General features: G+C 35.8%; 1 protein-coding gene and 1 long non-coding RNA gene across 3 annotated transcripts in view; one reads left to right on the top strand and one right to left on the bottom strand.

The window, feature by feature from the left end:
• The window catches only part of LOC125227940 (sodium-dependent dopamine transporter), a 54,510-nt gene extending 32,562 nt beyond the window's left edge, over positions 1-21,948 (bottom strand). For both annotated transcript variants that reach the window (XM_048132348.1, XM_048132347.1), the window contains exons 1-2: positions 21,832-21,948; positions 16,075-16,251 (exon numbers count right to left, since the gene is read on the bottom strand). In XM_048132348.1, the coding sequence (XP_047988305.1) occupies positions 16,075-16,219 (145 nt within the window). In that variant the 5' untranslated portion in view covers positions 16,220-16,251; positions 21,832-21,948. The remainder of the gene's footprint in view (positions 1-16,074; positions 16,252-21,831) is intronic.
• Positions 8,671-12,318, top strand: LOC125227942. The gene is made up of 5 exons (XR_007177245.1): positions 8,671-9,139; positions 9,465-9,586; positions 9,837-9,907; positions 10,371-10,466; positions 12,161-12,318. It is a non-coding gene; the product is annotated as an uncharacterized LOC125227942 (long non-coding RNA).
• Positions 21,949-24,690: the final 2,742 nt, after the last annotated feature.

Genomic DNA, 24,690 nt, shown 5'->3' with positions numbered 1-24,690 from the left:
TATTGAAATTGTGTAATTTGTATGACTGAAAGATGTTTGAAAATCAAAGACAAATTCTGAAAAGGAAACCGCCTGTGTGGAAAGCCTCAAATGACCTACTTGTGACTGATAACACCAAGTTAGTAAACTTCTTAATGGGAATGACTTTGGCGTACCGAAACTTGCGATGTTGAAGAGACTTCACGCGAACTGCAATAATTTGCAGTGAATCTTGTTTATTTGTACATGCAATACTGTAAAAAGATTAGATTAGATGGGAATCGACCTTTGTAACTAAATCTCCGCTCACCTTTACTTATTTACTTACTTACTTGACTAATCAACAGTATAGTTAACCCCCCTTTAAATATACCCCGTAAATTTAGCCTTGTGATCGTCTAGCGTGAATAAGTAGAACCCTTCGACGTGAACCGCGATAACCTAGATCCTTTAATGAGTATCAGCTGTATTTTTGACTAATATTTAAATTTTTACTTATTTATATTTTAAAGAAGAATAAAGGTTATTGTAGCATAATAATATAGTGTTATAGAAGAGTATTTTATCAGATTTAGGCCTAAAAAGTTATGAGTGAGAAAATTAATGACGTGATGAAGGAATTTTAGAATAAAAGTTAGTGAGTGAAACATTCATGAAATAAATATTAAAAAATATTTTAGAAAACATCGGCTACGCTCTATTTTCGATTCCGGTTTGGGGTGAGAACTTGCGATACCGTCTGGAATCCTTAGGCCCAATCAAACCACATTATCGGGCATCCTAAGCAAGTAAGCCTGAAGGGCTATCTATCTACAAACTAACCCCCTTTTTGTTTTGTTTCTTTTTCCCTAGCTAAACCCCCTCTTCCCCAATACTGCTAATAGACCATAACTTCTCGATCTTTCTAATGTTTTATCGAAACACCGAGCAGTTGCTAACTTTTATAAGAACTAAGTCTACTAACTTTTCTAAGCTTTTGACTTTCCATCAGTGGACGGCGCTCGCATGCCACTGGGCCCTATAACAAACCTATGCTTTTTATTCCAAAGAATAGTTTGTTTCCCTAACCATCTTGATAGAATTTACCTTTAAAACCAGTTAGCAACACTAAGTGTCCCGCAGCCACACCGAAAGATCAGAAATTGCTACCACAATTATTAATTTCACTCAAATAAATTAAGTAATAAGAGATTTTATAAATTACCAGTTTTACCACATATTTTAAGATAGTAAACACCACATTTAAAGTCCATTCAAACCATATAAGTAGTAGTAGTTAAATTATTTCTCCACAATACACGTTGACCAATTATATTCCAAGACCAATCATAAAAGAACTCTACTTTCATAGAAATAGTGTGTGACTTTACCCTAGTCCTATCGTTTTCCCTACTCTAGCATATCTGAAACACAGACCATCACTTACCATAGATCTTGTGTTCAAAATATGCACAAGTGTATCCCTACCATAAGCTGTACAGTTCAGCCAGCGAAGCTGAGATAGGCAACCTATAGGCTTGAGTTATGATCCCCCCCTCTGCTTTTGCCCGCAGGCTAGGGTAGCAGAGAGTAGATCGCCCTATCCGTGTATATATCCAGTATTCTAGGACACACCAGTACCAGCCACATGGGAGACCCAGCTGCGATCAAACTTTACTTAGATATGGATCAATCACAACCGAAATCCCCAGCGACCAACGCCAGCATGGACCAGAGCACCGAGTAAATAAATATATATATATATAGGACCCCAGCCTCAAATACTGCCGACTTCAGTGAGCAAGGATTACTCCTAATGTCTTTCGTCAATCGTGAAAGTCCTCACTTCCATCCAACAGTTGGACTCTTTGAGACCGGTGAGAAAGTACGCCTTTTGTAAGTAAATAAAGACGCCCAAGCCTCCACTTGGAACAAAAAGACCCCTAAACGCCTTATGTTTAACAGCCGCAAGGTATAAAGCGCTTAGCCGGACAACAGTCTGTCACAAACAATGATCTGGCTTATAACTTTCATAAAATAACCCCATAGAAAATTACTAAATTCAATTTTACTGACCAACTAAACAAACGAGTGAAGTTTTCTTTACGTGCTATAATCTAAGCTTAGTTTTGCAAGAATTACTCCCTACAAAACCAAACACAGACTTATCTCCAAGCACCAGCCATACATCGACCCAGTCTTTGTATTGCTTGACGGCACTCAAGAAACAAAGCACAGAAAACTTCACTATACACATCAATTTAAATGTAACACTACACTATAAATAGAACACTAAAATAACCCCACAACTGACAGTAAAGCAATTCCACCATAGGTCTAAGTTCAACTGTACGACGATATTGTCCCCGCACAATCAAACAGAGACACAATTTCAAAGTTTACATCACTTAGAATAATTTCTAAGTAAAAACAAACAGAGAAATAATAGCAGAACAACTTCACTCACCAGTATAACACACGAAAGCCAGAGACACTGTTAGTCTTGTGGATATTGTAAGAATGACGCGCGTCGGCTCCCTCCGACCCTTTTATAGATTCAAAAAGAGCGACAAAAGAGCGACAAAAAGGCGACAAAAGAGCTACAAAAGAGCGACAAAAAAGCGACAAAAGAGCGACAAAAGGGCTACAAAAGAGCGACAAAAGAGCGACAAAAAGGCTACAAAAGAGCGACAAAAGAGCGACAAGTAACAATGGATAGCCGCTAAATTACATGCATAAGAAAAAGGTCATAACTGTTTTGTTTACTAAGTCGTACGCCTTACGTAATAAAGTTCACAATCATCACGCGGATGTTTGCCTATTAACACGTGCAGATTGCAGCTGTTTTAGAGAGAGACAGAGCTATTGGTATTGATACCTATATAGTCCAATAGTGGAGTGTTCCGTAAATATTTTTACGTAAATATTATTTTGTGAAAGATTGTTTAAATCAATTTAGTAAGTGACTTCGCAATGAAAGATCACATTTGTTCTTAATTGTTACATTGAATGATATATTCAGGAAGTATAATAATCAATATCAGTGATTATTACCTGTTTGACTCGTAAATGAAACCAAGACATAATATCGGAACGTTACGCAGCTGACAATTGTCAGTGTCAGTATTCCGTCCATGTGAACGTAGTTTGTTGATAAATACGTTTTTCCAACCTGTTTTGCGTAGAATAACAGTGAATTTTATGAGTGAAGACGTGACTATACATGTGATTAAACATCACAGATATTATTTGTTAAAATATCCAATGAAATCCCAAAGAAAATATGCACCAAGAAAGTTGGTCAAGGAAAAGTTGATTCGCCGTAAGTTTTATATGTAATAACGAGTCAATTTCCTCGTCATAGACGCTTGTTCTGTTACAACTCGCCCCCGATTGGATTTCTTTTATAAAATACAAAGTGGTTTGTAAAAAAATCCAATCTCACTTAGCAAAAGAAGCAATAAAATTGAATAAAAGAAGAATATCTCTAGATCAGTCGGAAATATCCCCCATTTCTAATCGTGTGGTGTGTATTCCAATACTATGCAACTGCTAGCGACTCAGTTTTGAAATTAGCTCATCAGAATTTCGACAATGAACCATGATAACTCTTTTCTCAGAGTCCACGCATCGCCAGGGATACCAGGTTGTGAATCTGATAGGTCCTATTAACCCGTTCTTGCTAGCTCGTTCCCCGGTCGCGGCGAATATTCATTCCATCCACACTGTTGGACCGGAATAATTATCGTAATAATTTCAACGAGTTCACAATAACTTCCCACGCAATTACGAAGAAACCTTTAGAGCTCTCATTATAAGTCCAGAGCCTTCAATCTCCATTGTCGGAACTCAAACCAATTCCTCTACCTAATCACTCCAGCCACATGTTTTGGCGCATGTCTCATACTTGAATAAAATATACTGACTTAAGATCTGTTTGGATGTGTTTTTTTTTTTTTTATAAAACAAACCTTAAATGACATAAACATGTACCTCAACTCGGTACCATATCATGATCAAATGAAGAAATGATTTGATGATACTAAACTTCACATATTTGAACACATAACAAGGAACCAAATATTGAAAAGAGCCTCGTTCTCACTAGACGATATCGGCCCTTAAATATGTCGATTGTCAAATACATCCCATTCAAGATGAGGTGTGTGTTTTTCGTATGGGTCTTATTACCTTGTGTAGTAGTAATCATAAAAAACTACCCTTGAAATGGGTCGAATCCATTGGATTTTAACCTAACCAATAAGAATTTTATGACTAATGTGTTCCCAAAATTCCCCCCTTGTTTGTTCCCGCAAATTCCGACCAAACTAGTTTTGACCACTTTCCAGCGCTGTCTGTCTATATCAATCCAATCATTCCATAAAAGAATACATTCAAGACAAACTTCGTCCATCCATTCATCCTATCAAACATTCATACATCTATAAGCATTCATCACCTCTAATCTATACACACACATAATGTAACCATTCTTACTTCCTCATTCGCTCTTTCACTCGATCTCAACAGAAAGCCAACGCTTTTAAAAGTAATCAAAATAACGAATAAAAATGGAAATAAAATTACACAATAACTTCAAAAGTTTACGTATCCCATTTTACTCCACTCTACCCTGACTCGAAGGCAAAGAAAATTTCAATTTATTTATGATAGGTTTCATTTTATACGTCTATATTTCATTTTTACAAAGTATTTATTAACCGCAAACAATTTGACAATGTGTGAAAATTATTTGCTGCACATACTAAAAATAAAATGTTCGTACGGACAAAATGTTACATTTTATGTAAACATCTTTTATTTCACAGTCAATCACTGTAAGTTCACTACCCTACTTTCAATTTTCCTGTCTTTGTTTTTTTTTCCTGCAGTTCATAATGCAAAATTGATAGCATAAAATGCAAAAAATTTATAAAAGTAAGTACAGTCACTTAAACAAAATAGTGGCCCTCCCTACTCCGATCTTTGTAGAACAAAATACTGACCGAGTTATGCTTAGAAACGAGGATCTGCACTGGTGATTACCGATATTGTACAGTATACCACCCTATATAATGTAAAAAAAGTGATAACGCATAAATAATAAATATCACTGCTAACTGTAATAACTAAAATGAAAAATAGCTTATCCACCGATCTCGATTTTCCTAACGTCTACCCCAGGCAGACTAGCTACTATGATGTCCAGTTATTGTTATATTAAAATAATCTAACCATACAATGTATATCCAATACATTCTTCTTACAAAATAAAGATTTAAAAAAAAAATTGTTGTCCATATAATGAACCGACTTCTTTATCTAGATAAAAAAAAAAATCCGTATTATAAATTTACATCCACCATACACCATTTTATAATCCTAGGAACGAAACTACTAAATGACAGAGAAACTTTACGATGGGCTAGCCAATAAGGCCCTTTATCACACAGATCACTATAGAAATAAAATTAATTTTAGTCAAAATTTTGACTTCTACCACCCCTATAATAATAACAGTGAATCTCAATAAAATTTTGAAGAACTCATGACGCATTTAAAATAATGATAATGATGATGATGATAAGAAAGAAAAATAATAATGTTCCACATAAGTATGTCGCAATAAATAAACATTCTTTACTAAGAAGTCATTGACTTGTAACCAATGTACTCATAGAATTTACATTACACATCATGTAATGTTCATAATAAACGCATAATACAATTTTGCAAAAAAAAAGTAATTGCAGTTTTGAAGTGGTTTTCATATTTTCAATTTTTTCCCGCAAAATATGATGTATCCTTAATTTTGATATGGTTTTGATATTTTTTGTAAAATATAATGTAACATCAAATTTGATGTGGTTTTGATAAAATATATTCCTTTTTTTTTTTTTTTTCAAACTATCTGCAAAATTTTATTTTGGTTTTAATTGCCTTATGATAAAATACAAAATGATGTCATAAGTAGGTTCAAAATACTTTTATTTGATTGGATAATAATATAACAAAATAATGAATTTTTCTTGAAACGAGCTTAAAACTTGTATTGTCCTATTCTATGTCTTCAATATTGTATAACATGCCCCAAAAGTTTTGTAACCTCAGACAAATTATTCCTTCTTCATGGCATTTGCAGTTGCAGCAAACTTAGCAAATTGTTAACAAACACGACAATGGCTTGAGAAACTTGGTCAAAGGTGTCTCTCTTCCTTTTTTCCCTTCATACTTGGCTAGTTCTATGATGAGTTCTTGAGTAGCTAATGATGATGATTGAATCCTGCTGACCCTCCTCAGAGGCATTTCCACTGGCCCTGGTCCGACGCAAATAGATAATATTTCAAGATCTTCCTAACTATTCTCTTCTCAGTCGGTGTAATAGCCCAGGACACCATGAAATCTCTTCCGAAAACACGCTGCAGACTTGATCACAATCAGCATAACCACAAGATCCAGTCATTCATTCCTGAATACAGCAAAACTAATCAATATTTTCTTCATCTCCAAAGTCGACTCCTTATTTGTAAAATCAATGGCAAGTTTTTGAGGATTACAACCTACTTCCAGTTTTCCTCTTTTTTTTTTCCTAGTTTGTCATAAATAAAATATTACTTAAGTTGAATATCACAAACACTTGTTATTTCACTAGCGTTACTAAACATTTCACCCAATCACTCACTGAAGTTTTCACCGCATGTCTCCACTGTCCTTGCTGATCCACTATGTTCAATGACAGAAACACTGCTGTGGTAAGAATCTATCTTAGGTTGAAACTAAAGCCAAGTTATAGACGTTCCAATAAACAGAGGGAAAGATAAAATAAAAATCACAAGGTCAAAATATTTTCCAAAAATATTTGCCAACTAAGGTTGCAGGACCATCTAGGTACTTTAACCATATGAGACATACGTCTCATTTACGTTCACCTACAATTATTTTTTTTTTTTTTCATTTTCCTCAAATATGATGTCTGATCGCTAAGTGACTTTAATTTTTCTAACTCAAAAATTACTGCAGACTATAAAACTCCGTCTTGTTTGCTTGATAAAACAAAAATACTCGTAGGGTAAATTAACTGGGGTTTTGAACACTTACATATATGTATTTTTCTTGATCCTCATTTTCTGTTCCATTCTTCTGTGTAGTGTGGCATAATATGGCACCAATAACAACATAATCATATTGAAAATCTTCAGTAACACGTTGGTCCTATGAGCAGGTGTGAGACCAGGCTCAAAAACTCTTGCCTCTCCGTTCATTTACATCAAACAAGTCGGATACGTCAACTCTAACGTCGCACGAAATATTTCAATGTTCACTTCATGTTTGTCGCGTCCAATTTGTTGTTAACTCTATTTCCATGTACTCAAGTCATGCACTGTTGCACTAACACCTTTTTTAACTGACTAATTATAGCCTAAAACTAATTGAAATTACTATGTTTTCACTAACAGAGCTCTTCGTTTCAAAACGTAGTTAACTCTCACATTTCTCTACGTGTGATAATAAGACGTCACTAAAAATCACACGTGCTTCTACACAATCAACTATACTAATTATTGGAAGCTACACAACACTGTAATTTCTGTGAAATCGTTTTCTTAAATAAAATTTAATAACTTCGCGCTCAGATTTTTTTTTCGTAAGGAACTGTCACTGTCAATATTGTCATCCTTAACCGTTTTTTTTTTCTTTTACAATTGTCCTCATGGACGTATTTTCATTGTAAACACACTATAGTGTTTTGTGTAGTCACAAACATTAAATGCGTAGGAAATTGCGTGTACGCAACTTAGATTATAGTGTGACCAGGTTTAAAAAAAAAAATATATTGTGAGATTTTTTAAGGAGCTACCAGACGGTCGGACCGCACTTGTAAGGGGACATGTGTTAGGCCCTATTTACAAAATACCGTTCAGAATCTACACAACTTGAATAGTTTGATGTGATTTAAGCAATAGAAAATTAAATTAACAAAATCTTTTGTATTTAAATACATCTATTGTATTAATTTTACTATAATGAAGTAGAGAAAAGTGAAGTAAAGTTTTGTAAATGACAACACCGGACAATAAATTACTGAATTACTGAATATCTTTTGTCAAACATTGTATGACCATCAAGCGTACCAACTTAAAAACAATGATAGTTTGTGTAATGTCACCGATAGAACACCTTTTGGCGGAGATATATATTATCTGTGGTTAAATTATTTTCTCTAATCTATCTGCCATGTTTATCGCCAAACCGCTCTTTTCGCGAAAGAATGGCAGATCCGTTTTGTTTTCTTTAGCTCATTATTAATTACGTGATCTACAATTAGAATTATTTAAATATTCGCTTCATTTTAATCTGCTTAAACAATATGACAGACAATTCTGCGCCGACGCCGGTCATGCATGAACCGTCCATATTCGCCATTTTGTCATTTGTCATTTAAGTAAGAAAATGCAAACAAAACATTATTTGCCCTAAACACGCGTTACTTCTAAATAATTTTGTCGACAAAGTGAGCCTGTTTTATCAAATTGAACTCTGAACTGCAATTGCAATGTAATTTTCCGTTAGCGAAAGTGAGGTTACGAAATTGACATGACATTATTGTTGGAAAAAAAAACGTGAATGCAATGGACATGTGTTTTGTTGTGTTTCTCATCAAGATAATAGAAGAATTTAGTGCTCATACTCATGATCTAATAAGCAAACAGCCCATGCAAAGGATGTCTTATCGGGCTATGCCTCAATTGATAAAGTGAACTAATTGCCTACTTCAAAAGCAGTTTTGCATGAAAGGTAAGCTTTTGTTTTATTATTTGATGTGTTTTCAAACAAGTCGTCGTTTTCGAAACCCAGCAGAACATACTTGCGAACTACAACGACTAGACCGAATATATATGGTGAAATGTTGCTTATTTCATTGTTCTGTCGTCAGATAAGTTATTGATAGTAAATTTCCCACGTTAATTTCTGACTTTCACATTCCCTAAGAGGATCTAAATGTACGTGAAATAGGCCTAACTGTCAAAATAGATTTGTTACTTTCAATGAGGTTTATATGGTTGTTTGATTTTTCAGTCAACATCTAATTGGAATTTACAATGCCCGATATTTCTACACATCTGCCACAAATTTTATGAAAAACAATATTTATAGAAACTGAACATACCTTGGTTAAACGGTAAGCATTAAAATTATATCTTTGACTAATTTACTTGACCTAGGTCTCCTAACTGTACTTGGAACTTGTAATGTTGTTTCCGTTCCAACCAATAAAATTTCTCAAGCTTATGGATTATGGAAAGCAATATTTGTAGGACCTCAAATGAATGTCATGACATTTAAAAATAGGCATTGAAACTTGTCCAAACTTTAATTTTGTATTTTTCAAAGATAAAACTTGACGTCTGATACTTAAATAAAATTATGTAGACTAAAAATCCAGACTTAGCATAGATTTTATTTCTGCTACATTGAGTTTAAACAATGTATGTATTAATTTTCAGTATATGAAATGGGTAACCATCCTCGAAGAACATTCACCCAGCTGTCGGCAATGTGCAGGTGGACTGAGGAATTTTCCGGTGTGTCCTTTATGGACTGTACTCCGTCTTAGCACTATCCTCAAGTAAGTACAAAAAATCATAGCCACTAAACAGCTACTTTTTAACTTAATTAACTCTACTTAGTGAGTAAAACGACTCGACAGGAAATTTTACATAGAAACATGGATATGGTTGTTCTTCTTCTTTTTTTTTTCTTAACCATGAATGGCCTAGATAAATATAAACAATCTTAATGATACATATTTACAAATAAGATTCCTTAAACATACATACACCCTTTTTTAACTAATCTTTCAATATGTACAATTTCAGGTTTTACCCGAGAGGCCACGCTTTAGGTTGGACCGTCTTCCATACATCTACTGACCTCATATAAATGAAAGGTACTTATGTTTTATTATAATAACACGTTCTAATTATTAAATTTAAAAGTGAACAGCTCATGGCATTAATATTATATTTAGATAATTTAGGCGAAGTATAGCGATGGCAATAAGCGATGAAGTGAAAATTGAACTTACATTAATTTATCATAATTTTACTGGTTAAAGCAAACTTATTACTAACTCATTTATGTCCTAGCTCATGTAGATATGAACTACTAGGCAGGGGTTCTCAAACTTTTTAATATTTTTTTTTTCTTTCTGTAAATTTTTCTGTATGCGTTGTTTTTTCTGACACAATATTTCTCACGGGCGTGCCTTAGTTTCAAAATTAAGCGACGCGCCCCCGTGAGTAGATAAATAAAATAATATTGTTCCCAATTGGCAGAACCCCACTCTAAACAATACCCCTTTCTTACACTATCTATATGAATATTTCTAATGTCTGACTATTTTCATTCAGTGTACTAAGGACTCGCTGATCTGCACTACCAGCTCATGTTCAACGTTACTGAACAACAAAGTAATCCGACAATCAGACTGGACCCGGTCATGTTAGGTAAGTTTACATACTTAATGCGTACCACATACTACATACTTTTTCTGAACCTCAGTAAAATATGGTTTTATAATGATAATAGTGCTTATTATCTATGCCTACTTAACAGGAATATTACAAATTTCAATCAATTTTCATGAAATTCATTAAGCAATTGTGACAATGATCAAGCAGTGTTGGAGTTAGGGTATGGCGAGGTACGACCTCCCAGATGCTGGTAATTTCGTAGGAAATCTGGTGACGATTGTGTAGCTATTTAACTTAACTAATAAAATATGTATGTTGGCATATGCCTGATCCGTGAAATATTGCGTAAAAGCTGTGTACACAATCTACCGAACATAATGATTGTATGGTTTTACACTTACTATTTTAGACTAGCCTACAGCTTATCATGTGAGGTAACGAACTCATGTCATATGGAGCTATTAAAAATCTTATTTATACATACATACTTATTTGTATTACTACAGTAAAAATATATACGTATAGAAAGTTGAAATTCGTACAGTGGATTTAATTTATTGAAATAATTGGCAGATATAGGCTATGGTGACCTCTCACCATCAAGAGGGACGTATGCTTGTTTACTACGGATGTAATATGAAAATATATGATGACTTATAAGCTAATGAACTAAAATTAGTCCTAATATGATTTATACCTATATCTTAACAGACAGAAACCTATTCTTCTCACGGCTGCACTACAGTGACAATATTTGGTACAAACCGTACAAACAATATGCCAAATTATTGTATGATGTATGAAATCCTGTGAGCCAATTTGTAGATTATAGAGTTACAACTGAAATGCAAACAAGCCATCCATCGAAGGATGTACTTGTCATAATACCACATGCGTGTAGCTATTCAGCATTCATAGAAAAATGGCGGGACGCCCCATATAATATTGTACTTCAGCGCGACAATGAATAATCGCGCCCCCATAGCCATTAGACTAGAGCCTATCTTCTTGTATTACTAGGTCTTAAATCTAGGGCTTAGGTATCCTGGATTATTTTAGGAAAATAATCTTACATCTAGACTATGTTAGCGACCTACTTACTGACCTAACTAGTAGTTATCCTGCCAATAAATGAAATTCTGTATAACAGACGCCTGCCAGGAACATACATATCAGAGTGTTCATGAATTATATAAGACAGCATCGAAGCTATCCGATCTCCGGTGTGAAGTGCAAACGTGATGTGAGATTTCAAAATAGCCCTGAAGATGGCAGAGCCTGCTAAGAAAATGTACTGGGCATATAGAGAACTATTTGTTTTAACATGAAATTCTATTGCTATTGTACATTGTGTACACACTTATGTTTCCAATTCCGGTCACTAGGTGGCAAACTCTTCTAAAGTGCTACAGCTCCGCGCCTCCGGCCTTTTATTTTAGGTACATGGGTATTTTTCTATAAGTACCTAGTATTTTACGTACTAGCTCCGCCTATCCCTCAGCTAGAAAAACATACATTAAAGCACAGAATAAATAATAGTACTAAGCATAGGCGCAAGGAAACGTTAAGTTGCGCCAACGCCAACAATTGCTACGTAGCAGTGCAAATCAAATGGCCTAATCGGGACGATATTTAGTTCAACCACTACGATTATGAGTTAATTTCCTAGAAATAGATTTTGTCTAGGTTTACTATGCTATTTTAATTTAATTTTTTTTTTTTTTCAGGTACCAAAGGAAGACGAAAATATAATTGATTCTGTACTGATGCATGACTTCGCTCGGAACGCGGCAAGAATGAACAATGGAAGAAAATACTACAGACTTGTTTATTAACGATAAAGTTATTTTAGTTTTTATGAAATAGCGATTGAATAAAAATATTAGGTATATGAGTTTTATTTAGAGATGAAATAAGTCAAGAAATACAGCACACCCACTCGTTTTCACAACAACAAATGTAGCCTGGTAAGGCTAATTCCTATTATTTATTTATAAACCTTGGTATCCAAGATGTGTTCTACAGAGCACATCTTAGATCCCTTGGGCACGGAACCAAATGTAACTAAATCTCCGCTCACCTTTACTTATTTACTTACTTACTTGACTAATCAACAGTATAGTTAACCCCCCTTTAAATATACCCCGTAAATTTAGCCTTGTGATCGTCTAGCGTGAATAAGTAGAACCCTTCGACGTGAACCGCGATAACCTAGATCCTTTAATGAGTATCAGCTGTATTTTTGACTAATATTTAAATTTTTACTTATTTATATTTTAAAGAAGAATAAAGGTTATTGTAGCATAATAATATAGTGTTATAGAAGAGTATTTTATCAGATTTAGGCCTAAAAAGTTATGAGTGAGAAAATTAATGACGTGATGAAGGAATTTTAGAATAAAAGTTAGTGAGTGAAACATTCATGAAATAAATATTAAAAAATATTTTAGAAAACATCGGCTACGCTCTATTTTCGATTCCGGTTTGGGGTGAGAACTTGCGATACCGTCTGGAATCCTTAGGCCCAATCAAACCACATTATCGGGCATCCTAAGCAAGTAAGCCTGAAGGGCTATCTATCTACAAACTAACCCCTTTTTGTTTTGTTTCTTTTTCCCTAGCTAAACCCCCCTTTTCCCCAATACTGCTAATAGACCATAACTTCTCGATCTTTCTAATGTTTTATCGAAACACCGAGCAGTTGCTAACTTTTATAAGAACTAAGTCTACTAACTTTTCTAAGCTTTTGACTTTCCATCAGTGGACGGCGCTCGCATGCCACTGGGCCCTATAACAAACCTATGCTTTTTATTCCAAAGAATAGTTTGTTTCCCTAACCATCTTGATAGAATTTACCTTTAAAACCAGTTAGCAACACTAAGTGTCCCGCAGCCACACCGAAAGATCAGAAATTGCTACCACAATTATTAATTTCACTCAAATAAATTAAGTAATAAGAGATTTTATAAATTACCAGTTTTACCACATATTTTAAGATAGTAAACACCACATTTAAAGTCCATTCAAACCATATAAGTAGTAGTAGTTAAATTATTTCTCCACAATACACGTTGACCAATTATATTCCAAGACCAATCATAAAAGAACTCTACTTTCATAGAAATAGTGTGTGACTTTACCCTAGTCCTATCGTTTTCCCTACTCTAGCATATCTGAAACACAGACCATCACTTACCATAGATCTTGTGTTCAAAATATGCACAAGTGTATCCCTACCATAAGCTGTACAGTTCAGCCAGCGAAGCTGAGATAGGCAACCTATAGGCTTGAGTTATGATCCCCCCCTCTGCTTTTGCCCGCAGGCTAGGGTAGCAGAGAGTAGATCGCCCTATCCGTGTATATATCCAGTATTCTAGGACACACCAGTACCAGCCACATGGGAGACCCAGCTGCGATCAAACTTTACTTAGATATGGATCAATCACAACCGAAATCCCCAGCGACCAACGCCAGCATGGACCAGAGCACCGAGTAAATAAATATATATATATATAGGACCCCAGCCTCAAATACTGCCGACTTCAGTGAGCAAGGATTACTCCTAATGTCTTTCGTCAATCGTGAAAGTCCTCACTTCCATCCAACAGTTGGACTCTTTGAGACCGGTGAGAAAGTACGCCTTTTGTAAGTAAATAAAGACGCCCAAGCCTCCACTTGGAACAAAAAGACCCCTAAACGCCTTATGTTTAACAGCCGCAAGGTATAAAGCGCTTAGCCGGACAACAGTCTGTCACAAACAATGATCTGGCTTATAACTTTCATAAAATAACCCCATAGAAAATTACTAAATTCAATTTTACTGACCAACTAAACAAACGAGTGAAGTTTTCTTTACGTGCTATAATCTAAGCTTAGTTTTGCAAGAATTACTCCCTACAAAACCAAACACAGACTTATCTCCAAGCACCAGCCATACATCGACCCAGTCTTTGTATTGCTTGACGGCACTCAAGAAACAAAGCACAGAAAACTTCACTATACACATCAATTTAAATGTAACACTACACTATAAATAGAACACTAAAATAACCCCACAACTGACAGTAAAGCAATTCCACCATAGGTCTAAGTTCAACTGTACGACGATATTGTCCCCGCACAATCAAACAGAGACACAATTTCAAAGTTTACATCACTTAGAATAATTTCTAAGTAAAAACAAACAGAGAAATAATAGCAGAACAACTTCACTCACCAGTATAACACACGAAAGCCAGAGACACTGTTAGTCTTGTGGATATTGTAAGAATGACGCGCGTCGGCTCCCTCCGACCCTTTTATAGATTCAAAAAGAGCGACAAAAGAGCGACAAAAAGGCGACAAAAGAGCTACAAAAGAGCGACAAAAAAGCGACAAAAGAGCGACAAAAGGGCTACAAAAGAGCGACAAAAGAGCGACAAAAAGGCTACAAAAGAGCGACAAAAGAGCGACAAGTAACAATGGATAGCCGCTAAATTACATGCATAAGAAAAAGGTCATAACTGTTTTGTTTACTAAGTCGTACGCCTTACGTAATAAAGTTCACAATCATCACGCGGATGTTTGCCTATTAACACGTGCAGATTGCAGCTGTTTTAGAGAGAGACAGAGCTATTGGTATTGATACCTATATAGTCCAATAGTGGAGTGTTCCGTAAATATTTTTACGTAAATATTATTTTGTGAAAGATTGTTTAAATCAATTTAGTAAGTGACTTCGCAATGAAAGATCACATTTGTTCTTAATTGTTACATTGAATGATATATTCAGGAAGTATAATAATCAATATCAGTGATTATTACCTGTTTGACTCGTAAATGAAACCAAGACATAATATCGGAACGTTACGCAGCTGACAATTGTCAGTGTCAGTATTCCGTCCATGTGAACGTAGTTTGTTGATAAATACGTTTTTCCAACCTGTTTTGCGTAGAATAACAGTGAATTTTATGAGTGAAGACGTGACTATACATGTGATTAAACATCACAGATATTATTTGTTAAAATATCCAATGAAATCCCAAAGAAAATATGCACCAAGAAAGTTGGTCAAGGAAAAGTTGATTCGCCGTAAGTTTTATATGTAATAACGAGTCAATTTCCTCGTCATAGACGCTTGTTCTGTTACACCTTTCTATCCCATGTCTCACTGCATCTGAACTTAACCCCTCTATATTCTTGTAGCAGAGGTAGGGAAACCGCCACACGTTGGCCAAGTCGACGGCAAAGCCAATGACTGAGAGCAGAAAGTCGACCTTCTTGCTCCAGTTGTCTCTACACTACAGCCGAATGATCCCCTCCATTCTTGTAGCAGAGATAAATAAAGCGCTACACGTTGGATAAATCGACGGCAAAGAGCAGAAAGTCGCCTTTTTTGTCCCGAGTCTCACTACATCTGAACTTACCCCCTCCATATTCTTGTAGCAGAGGTAGGGAAACTGCCACACGTTGGCCACGTCAACGGCAAAGCCGATGACTGAGAGCAAAAAGTCGACCTTCATGCTCCAGTTGTAGCTACAGCCGAATTATCCCCTCCATTCTTGTAGCAGAGACAAATAAAGCGCTACACGTTAGATAAATCGACGGCAAAGAGCAGAAAGTCGCCTTTTTTGTCCCGAGTCTCACTATATCTGAACTTACCCCCTCCATTCTTGTAGCAGAGGTAGGGGAAGCGCCACACGTTGGCCAAGTCGACGGCAAAGCCGATGACTGAGAGCAGGAAGTCGACCTTCTTGCCCCAGGTCTCGCGCTCGCCGGCGGCCGGCGTCGGCGTCTTCAATGACATCCTACACGAGGACCCGACGAAGCCGCCCCACCCTGCCAACAACAATTATTTGTTTAAAAAAACATTTATTACATTCTAGAATCCTCCAAAATGAATGACACTATATTTATCATTTCCCTAAATTTTGTAACCGTCCTGTTGTACAATGAAGGAAACAACCTTAAGAAATATAAAATTGTAATCCCTATAAGTAATATTATTGTCGCCTACCAACCAACATAAACATTTTAAAAAGTTAAAACATATTTTTTCTTGTCAGTTTTTATTAAGTAATAAGCACCTTTCATAATCGTAAACAAAATCTAGGTAACCTTCAAGACTTCCACGTTCCAAAACAAATGGCGACCCTTTTCAAAAGCGCTGTAGCCAAGAGTGCTTGACCTACGTATTGGTATTAATTACCGGCCAGAAATAACTGGCACCGATGGCCATCCATTAGGTCGCGTAATCAAGTGACAAATGTTGGCGCTGACGGAGGGCCCTTGCTGACCGATGCTAGGGCTGTCGCTTGAGTTTATTTTTGCATTTTTATGTGAAGGTGGCCGACTTTGTACTTTGTTTTAAATGCTGTAAAAGTTTCATGATTTGCCATTTGATTTGCCATATATAAGTGTTTAGTTTCCATATTATGCAAATAAAACAGAGATGTCATAAAAATTTAGAAAAATCACGTGTTAAATTTCAAGTTTAAGTCAACTTCACGAAACATTAAAAACTTTGTGAAGTTTTCAACAAAGTTCATACACTAAGTTCAAACTTTTAGTTCACACTTATTTCTGAATAATAACTTTAGTGGTTCTGCAATAGGACCGTTGGGCGAATGTTCGGTAAAATCTTGCTTATTTCCATGCGGCGATCAGGGTTCAAAAGGGTAAGAAATTTGCTAACAAATTCAATTGTCATCGTGCATGATTTCAAACCATCCCGTCATAGTATGTTTTGATGACAATGTTCAGAAATAATCGAATGAAAAGCAAAAAGTATTAAATTTTAATGGCATTTTTGTCGCACTGAATCCGGATTTTTTACTGTAACTGAAACCAAAGTTCGTTTAGCCTCCTGAGGTTCAATGTCCAAATACTAGGACAAAATACCTACGATGGAATTTGAATCTATGATAAATAGAATTGAGTAGCTTTTGTTTTGATTCGTTCGATTTTCAAAAAAATTAAATTTAGCCGTGTTTTATAGTACCATTGATTCAAAGATTGGCAATTTTTTTGTATGGTGGGTCGCTAGAGGTTAGAGCACGCAGCAACGACTTTGAGAATCATTGTTCATATCGAGAGAAAAATAAAGATATACAATATTGTTAGTATGACAGACAGTCATATTTAATCAACGTCTACGTTGCAGATATGTTTGTGTACTTAAGTTTTCACTATATGTTGACAACCCTATACACCGGCTCGGTTTGAGAGCCACGCGTCGCGGCCAGTGTCACCGAAAAAGCGTCAGAACGCCACCACTACACCGAAATTGGATGTCGGCAATGTCGGCATGTCGGGTCGACGCCGACATCGAGCCGCTTCGAACGACTCGATTGCGATTCGAATATTCCATTTACAACTAACTACGTAATAGCTGCGGTTACTATGAGTTTTGAATACGTTCTTCGATTGCGAAAACGTCTCGGTAAAGAAGATCGTCGATTCTGGGCCACACAGAAGACCATCGAATATGTTTTACAGACTTAGATGAAAATGATTGACGCATTTTATTACGAAAAACGACAAAATATTCGGCTTAAACAAAACGGGGAATGGAAATGCAAAATAAAAAGACTATATTTGTATATTTTCGTAATTCAACACAAAAGCTTTACCACCGTCAACGCGGTCAACATCTTCATCAGCCTCCGCATAAGGATGAAATTCACTTATACTGAAGTCTATGGAGACGTAGACGTAATTCATTAATATCGCAGTATCATTTCTTAATCACTTTTTTTTATCGACTTTATTCATTATAATGTATACGACTATCAAAATGCCTAAAATATGTATTAGAAAAGATATTACTTGATTTTCATTTTTGTATTGAAGTATAAATATCAAAATTTTTTGCAGAAATGGTTAATACTTCTTTTGTCTAACAAAACGCGTCCATCTTTTTTCAATCCGTTAAGTATTTACAAGCAATTTATATATACCCTTAATTAAAATTTATAGTTGTTAAAACAAATGTTAATATGCTTAGTTTACAGCAATGATATATCTATCTCTTCAGGGAATAATCAACTATAATACGGCTATTATTTTTTCAACACAGATTAAATATGTTAATCTGACACCGATATCGATAATATTTATTAATATCGGCGTCAGACTGTTTAGCTATTGTCGCTAAAGACCTTCAAACGTGGACCACAAACATAATAATTTAACACTTTAAAATTTAAATTCTCGCGTTTTGTATGTTTTATTTGTTATACAAGGGGGCAAAGTTGTATTTTAACACACGAGAAGTAAAATACATTTGCACCCAAGTGTAACACAAAACTTTTCCCCTCACTATAGCGAGGAAACTACAACGCAAAAAATGCTGCTTCCAGTAGTTCCACAGGTGGTAAATCATTTTTAGGGTTCCGTAGTCAACTAGGAACCCTTATAGTTTCGCCATGTCTGTCTGTCCGTCCGTCCGTCCGTCCGTCCGTCCGTCCGTCCGTCCGTCCGTCCGCGGATAATCTCAGTAACCGTAAGCACTAGAAAGCTGAAATTTGGTACCAATACGTATATCAATCACGCCAACAAAGTGCAAAAATAAAAAATTGAAAAAAATGTTTTATTAGGGTACCCCCCCTACATGTAAAGTGGGGGCTGATATTTTTTTTCATTCCAACCCCAACGTGTGATATATTGTTGGATAGGTATTTAAAAATGAATAAGGGTTTACTAAGACCGTTTTTTGATAATATTAATATTTTCGGAAATAATCGCTCCTAAAGGAAAAAAAAGTGCATCCCCCCCCCTCTAACTTTTGAACCATATGTTTAAAAAATATGAAAAAAATTACAAAAGTAGAACTTTATAAATACTTTCTAGGAAAATTGTTTTGAACTTGATAGGTTCAGTAGTTTTTGAGAAAAATACGAAAAACTACGGAACCCTACACTGAGCGTGGCCCGACACGCTCTTGGCCGGTTTTATTACTAGATTCACCTACTTTCATCAATTTTAAAGCAGTTAATTTGACTTTATTCAAGATCAAATTACTTTACCCACTAGTGGATAAAATGCGTTTTTACCCGCTGGTATTAAAGGACAAAACACGTGTTTCCGAGCTAGTGAGGGGTACGGCGTAGCACCCGTAGCTATATACGATTTTATATTATTATTATATATGGGCTTACACTTGGCCACAGACTAGCCAAAGGCAAAGACGTGGCCTACGATAGTCCCGACTAATACAGCTTTCAGACAAAAAAAAACTAAATCTAAATCACTTCATCCGTTCGGGAGCTACGATGCCACAGACAGACACACACACACAGACAGACAGACAGACACGTCAAACTTATAAGCTTATAACACCCCGTCGTTTTTGCGTCGGGGGTTAAAAAGGGGATCATTTCCATTCTGTTGTGAAAAATGTTAGCTCCTGCTGCGATTAAAGCGTAATTAGAATCACACAGGACAATTCCCGCAATTTACAAACTTAACTTACTTTTCTGTAGAATATAATAAAAGTTCACCTTTTACCAACTTTCAGTCATAAATTAAATAAAACGAAACTAAAAAATTATGAAGAAAGTAACGCCCTCTTTTTTTTGTATTTTTTTTTTCATCATAAATCCATTTGCCGATAAGGTTTGAACTCATGACAGTCACGACCCCGACTATTTCCCACTTTAAGAATAAATCTATTATTTTACGTCACAGAGAACACAGGAAAAAATAGTGCGTGTAGCCCGCGCTGAAGAAGTGAAACTTCGTAAAGTGGAAATGAAAATAGGAAGGAGTAAGTATTTCAAAATTCGAATTGACAACATTACATATTTTTGAGTACAACTTTTTATTGTTTGATTTGAAAGAACTCAATACTAAAAGATACACGTATTTTTTTATTTTTCCAAAAACTGCTATTTTAATGAGAAAATCCCTTCTTATTACTACTTCGAGCAGAAAGAGCGTAAGTTACAAACGTCAAGACAACAGCTTCGTGACGTCACATGTGTTGTTTCATACACCCAAGAAAACGACAAAATCATTTCTAAAAAAAAAGTTTTAACAGTCAGCTCAAACAGTTCGGTATGTCTGACTGTCAAGTGACTCAAGTGTCACTGTCAACCAATAGTGAATGACTACGAACCATAGACTAAGCCATGAAATTTTTAATATCTTTGCTACGAAGAGTGATAGTGTCACTGTCAAACTCAAGTGACAACCCAACTGGAAGATTTTTTTGTTATAGTGGCAGCTTTAAATCAGCTATTTGACGTCACTTCTAATATGGAATTACTATGAAATACTGATTCATTTACGTTATATCTTTCTCATTGACTTATTAAATACAACGTGTTTCCGGTATCACTCAAAACCTCAGACACCCCAACTGATTTTTATTTTTTTAAACTCATCTAGAGTATTCATCTTTTAATCTGATCGTTACTTTTTTTTAAATTGAATTTTTAATTTTCTGTACAGCTCTACTTGACTTTTAGCTCTACACTCAATAAAATAATTGCTAACTACCATCATAAACCATAAGACTATTTATTTGTGTACGTTACTGCAACGACATAAGGTTTACCAATAAACAGCTAAGATGTCACTGTAAAACACCTTAAAGCTTTATCACAGTAAACTTCAAATTGGACAGGTAATCGCAGTAAGCAAATTTAAACCCAATATTCAAAATGACAAGGTTGTACTTAGGTACGACTTCAATTTGTTATGACTTATGATAAACATTAAGATTAAACTGACAAACAACGTCAAACTAGTAGCGGAAAAAATAATCGTCCAAGTAACCAGCCAGTATTAATACCCCTAAATACTGAAAAAGGTAACAACCTCTAGCAATGCGATATACACAATGTTGTATTACGAGTACAATAGAATGGGCACGTAAAAAATAACTAATAATACTAATTTAAATAAAAATATTACCCCCATCAAGATAAAGCTCAATCGATTCTACTCTCGATTCTGAACAAACTGTTTTCAGGTTTTTAGTGTTAAGTGAAACACGGTGTATAAATTATGTTTAAACATAACTACTGTCCATATATTTCTTCTAATTATGTGGTGCTTTATTTCGTGCACTACATAATAGTACATTACGATACAAGTGCGTAAAAAAGGAAGTTCGAAACGAGTGGCGATAAATTAAAACACGACCGAAGAGAGTGTTTTAAATCGACACGAGTTACGAATTTCCTTTTCGCACGTGTATCGTACGATGTTTTTCAGTACAGATGACCCTCCGAAGAAAAACGTCGTGTCGTGTTTTAATTTATCGCCACTTCCTTTTTTACGCACTTGTATCGTATCGTAATGTACTATTATTTGAAGTATAGGAAACTAGCCTATTGACCCCTCCTGTATCGTCTTAAGGCTGTGAAAGTCGTATTAGAAGCTTCACTTCAATAATAAAAGTTGTAAACTCACGTGCGGGTCGGCGGCCGCAGGAGTCGCGCCATGTCCGCACGGCGCGCTGTCCGGAGCACAGTGGCGGTATTGCAGTCACACGCCACGCCTCGTCTCAACCATCCTGTACAAAACAACGTATGTTCTTAAGAACAGTGAGGCGCTTAAGACCTTTTCAAGTTTAATCGTTTGCATGAAAGGACCGACTTGATACCACTCTGGGTGAAACAACGTATATTCTTAGGAATCTTGGGGCGCTTAGGATCTTTTTCAGTTAGGAGAACCGTTTGTGTGGAAGGACTGACTCGATACCAGCCTGGATGAAACGACGTATTTTCTTAACAAAGGTAAGGCGCTTAAGACGTTTTGATAATTGGGAAACAGATTGCATGTAAGAAGGACTGGGATTCTTAGAAAATGTTAGGTGCTTATGACGTTTTGAATGTGAGGTACGTGTGGTGTACAATGTTAGAAGAAGGATGGAAGTGAACAGGGAAATGGTGGGCGTTTGTAGCGTTTGGGAATTGGGTTGATGTTGATGGTGTTGAATCCGCCCAGTGTTAATGGAAAAAGTTGAGTTTGTAGTACCAAAAGTTAAAATTAAATCAAAACAATAAATTTTTAATATAAGTACTTTTTAAGAAGATAACTAAGGTACAGCAGGGGCAAATCTCGACTGGGGGACAATTGTAACTGATCCATTTTTTCCATTATTACACAATGATGTTGAGTTCCACATGTATCCACTGAACACGCCTACATATATAACCGTAAAGAATACAACTCGTCGATCATACGTTAAAATATAAAATCAGTATTTTCGATTCTAACTTTTTAACCCCCGACGCAAAAACGACGGGGTGTTATAAGTTTGACGTGTCTGTCTGTCTGTTTGTCTGTCTGTTTGTCTGTCTGTCTGTCTGTGTGTGTGTCTGTCTGTGGCATCGTAGCTCCCGAACGGATGAAGTGATTTAGATTTAGTTTTTTTTTGTCTGAAAGCTGTATTAGTCGGGACTATCGTAGGCCACGTCTTTGCCTTTGGCTAGTCTGTGGCCAAGTGTAAGCCCATATATAATAATAATAAAAAATCGTATATAGCTACGGGTGCTACGCCGTAGCTCATAGCAGCTCGTAGCAAAGTAAAAGTGAAATGTAGCAAAAGTTTTGCGTAGAGGCCATGTAGAGGCAGAGTGGACGCGTCAAGCAAAAAAATAGTACATTACGAATACAAGTGCGTAATAGTTATTTGTTATTGGCTACGTGCACGACAATTACGCCCACTACCATGTGAAATTGAAGTGGAAAATATCAAAAAATGACATGTAAACAAACATTATATTTTAACGATTTTTCGTTAATTTTAAATAAATCAAATAACAAGAGCTACTGTTTCAAGTGTAATTTAGGTAGATAGATTATAAAGACATGGATATAATACCAAAAATCAGTTTCCAAAGCCATTACTCACGGTATAAACTTCCAACCCCAGACTACAGAAAGAGTCAATAAATTGGTGCTGGCAGGGCATATAAGGAATCTTGAAGAACATAGGAGTAATGGTACAAGTTCTTCGAGCTAGTGATATGGTATTCGCTAAACCTCCGTCCCGTTAATGCCATATAAAACAAATCTAAACGTAAGCACGTAGTCATGTCCGCGGCCGCAGAAATATCCGACACGGGCCTATTCCCAGGCTAGGCCTGAATCTTTAAGCATAATCTTTTACGGTAGGAAAAATACTAACAGCGTATTGAACAATATTAGGTAAACAAAGCTTAAATATAATTTATTATAATGTTTTGTTTTGACATGTCACTTACGTTTTCTTTTCACCGTAGCTATCCATTTAGTTCTTTGATCCAATTTCCAGTGTGCTCTAAGAAACGCATAGAACGTGCAACGACTATTTATGCCATTATTTTTACAATTAACAACGAAACAACATTGATGCCCCATATCAAACATTACGCATTGTATTATATTTTATGAGGTTTGATAGATGACAACCACAATCAGTGTCGATTTTGACCACCGCAAGCACTGCGATCGCTTTGCTTACCCCCTCCATGCACTTCGCACGAAGCCAATACAAGGGGGCAAAGTTATATTTTAACGCCGAGTGTGGAATTGAAAAACGAGCAAGTGAAAGGTTCTAAAATAGAATCCTGAACTTGCGAGTTTTTTAACACACGAGAAGTAAAATACATTTGCACCCGAGTGTAACACAAAACTTTTCCCCTCACTATAGCGAGGAAACTACAACGCAAAAAATGCGTTTATCACTGCTTCCAGTAGTTCCACAGGTGGTAAATCATCTTTATTACTAGGTTCACCTACTTTTATCAATTTTAAAGCAGTTAAATTTGACTTTATTCAAGGTCAAATTACTTTACCCACTAGTGGATAAAATGAGATTTTACCCGCTGGTATTAAAGGACAAAACTCGTGTTTCCGAGCTAGTGAGGGGAAAACGAATATCCTTTTCGCACGTGTATCGTACGTCATTTTTAGTACAGATGGCCCTCCGAAGTTTTGACTTGACAAAAAATTAACCACTTCTCGCACTAGTGCGTTAAAAAAAGCACCATCTGTACTGAAAAGTATAATTCTTTGGCGTGTCATTCCTAAAAAGTCATGTTTCTCAAACCTAGACCGCTTCTCCTGGTGTTAAAAGCCCATAAGGGCACATGTTAACACGATTTATTAATCATAATCATAATCATTTATTTCTGAGAATATGGTACAGTTTTTGTTAGTAAAATAGGTGTTAGAACAGCATATTCTGCCGGCATGCAACGGCGTAGAAATATTTACATGAAGTTGAAGGGGAAAATAATGTAACATAAAATTAACATAATCAATTAACTACCTAACATAACA

Source organism: Leguminivora glycinivorella, chromosome 7, assembly GCF_023078275.1.
Source record: "Leguminivora glycinivorella isolate SPB_JAAS2020 chromosome 7, LegGlyc_1.1, whole genome shotgun sequence".
Classification (NCBI taxonomy): domain Eukaryota; kingdom Metazoa; phylum Arthropoda; class Insecta; order Lepidoptera; family Tortricidae; genus Leguminivora; species Leguminivora glycinivorella.
Note: the sequence above shows the minus strand (reverse complement) of the source record. Positions and strands in the feature narration are given on the sequence as shown.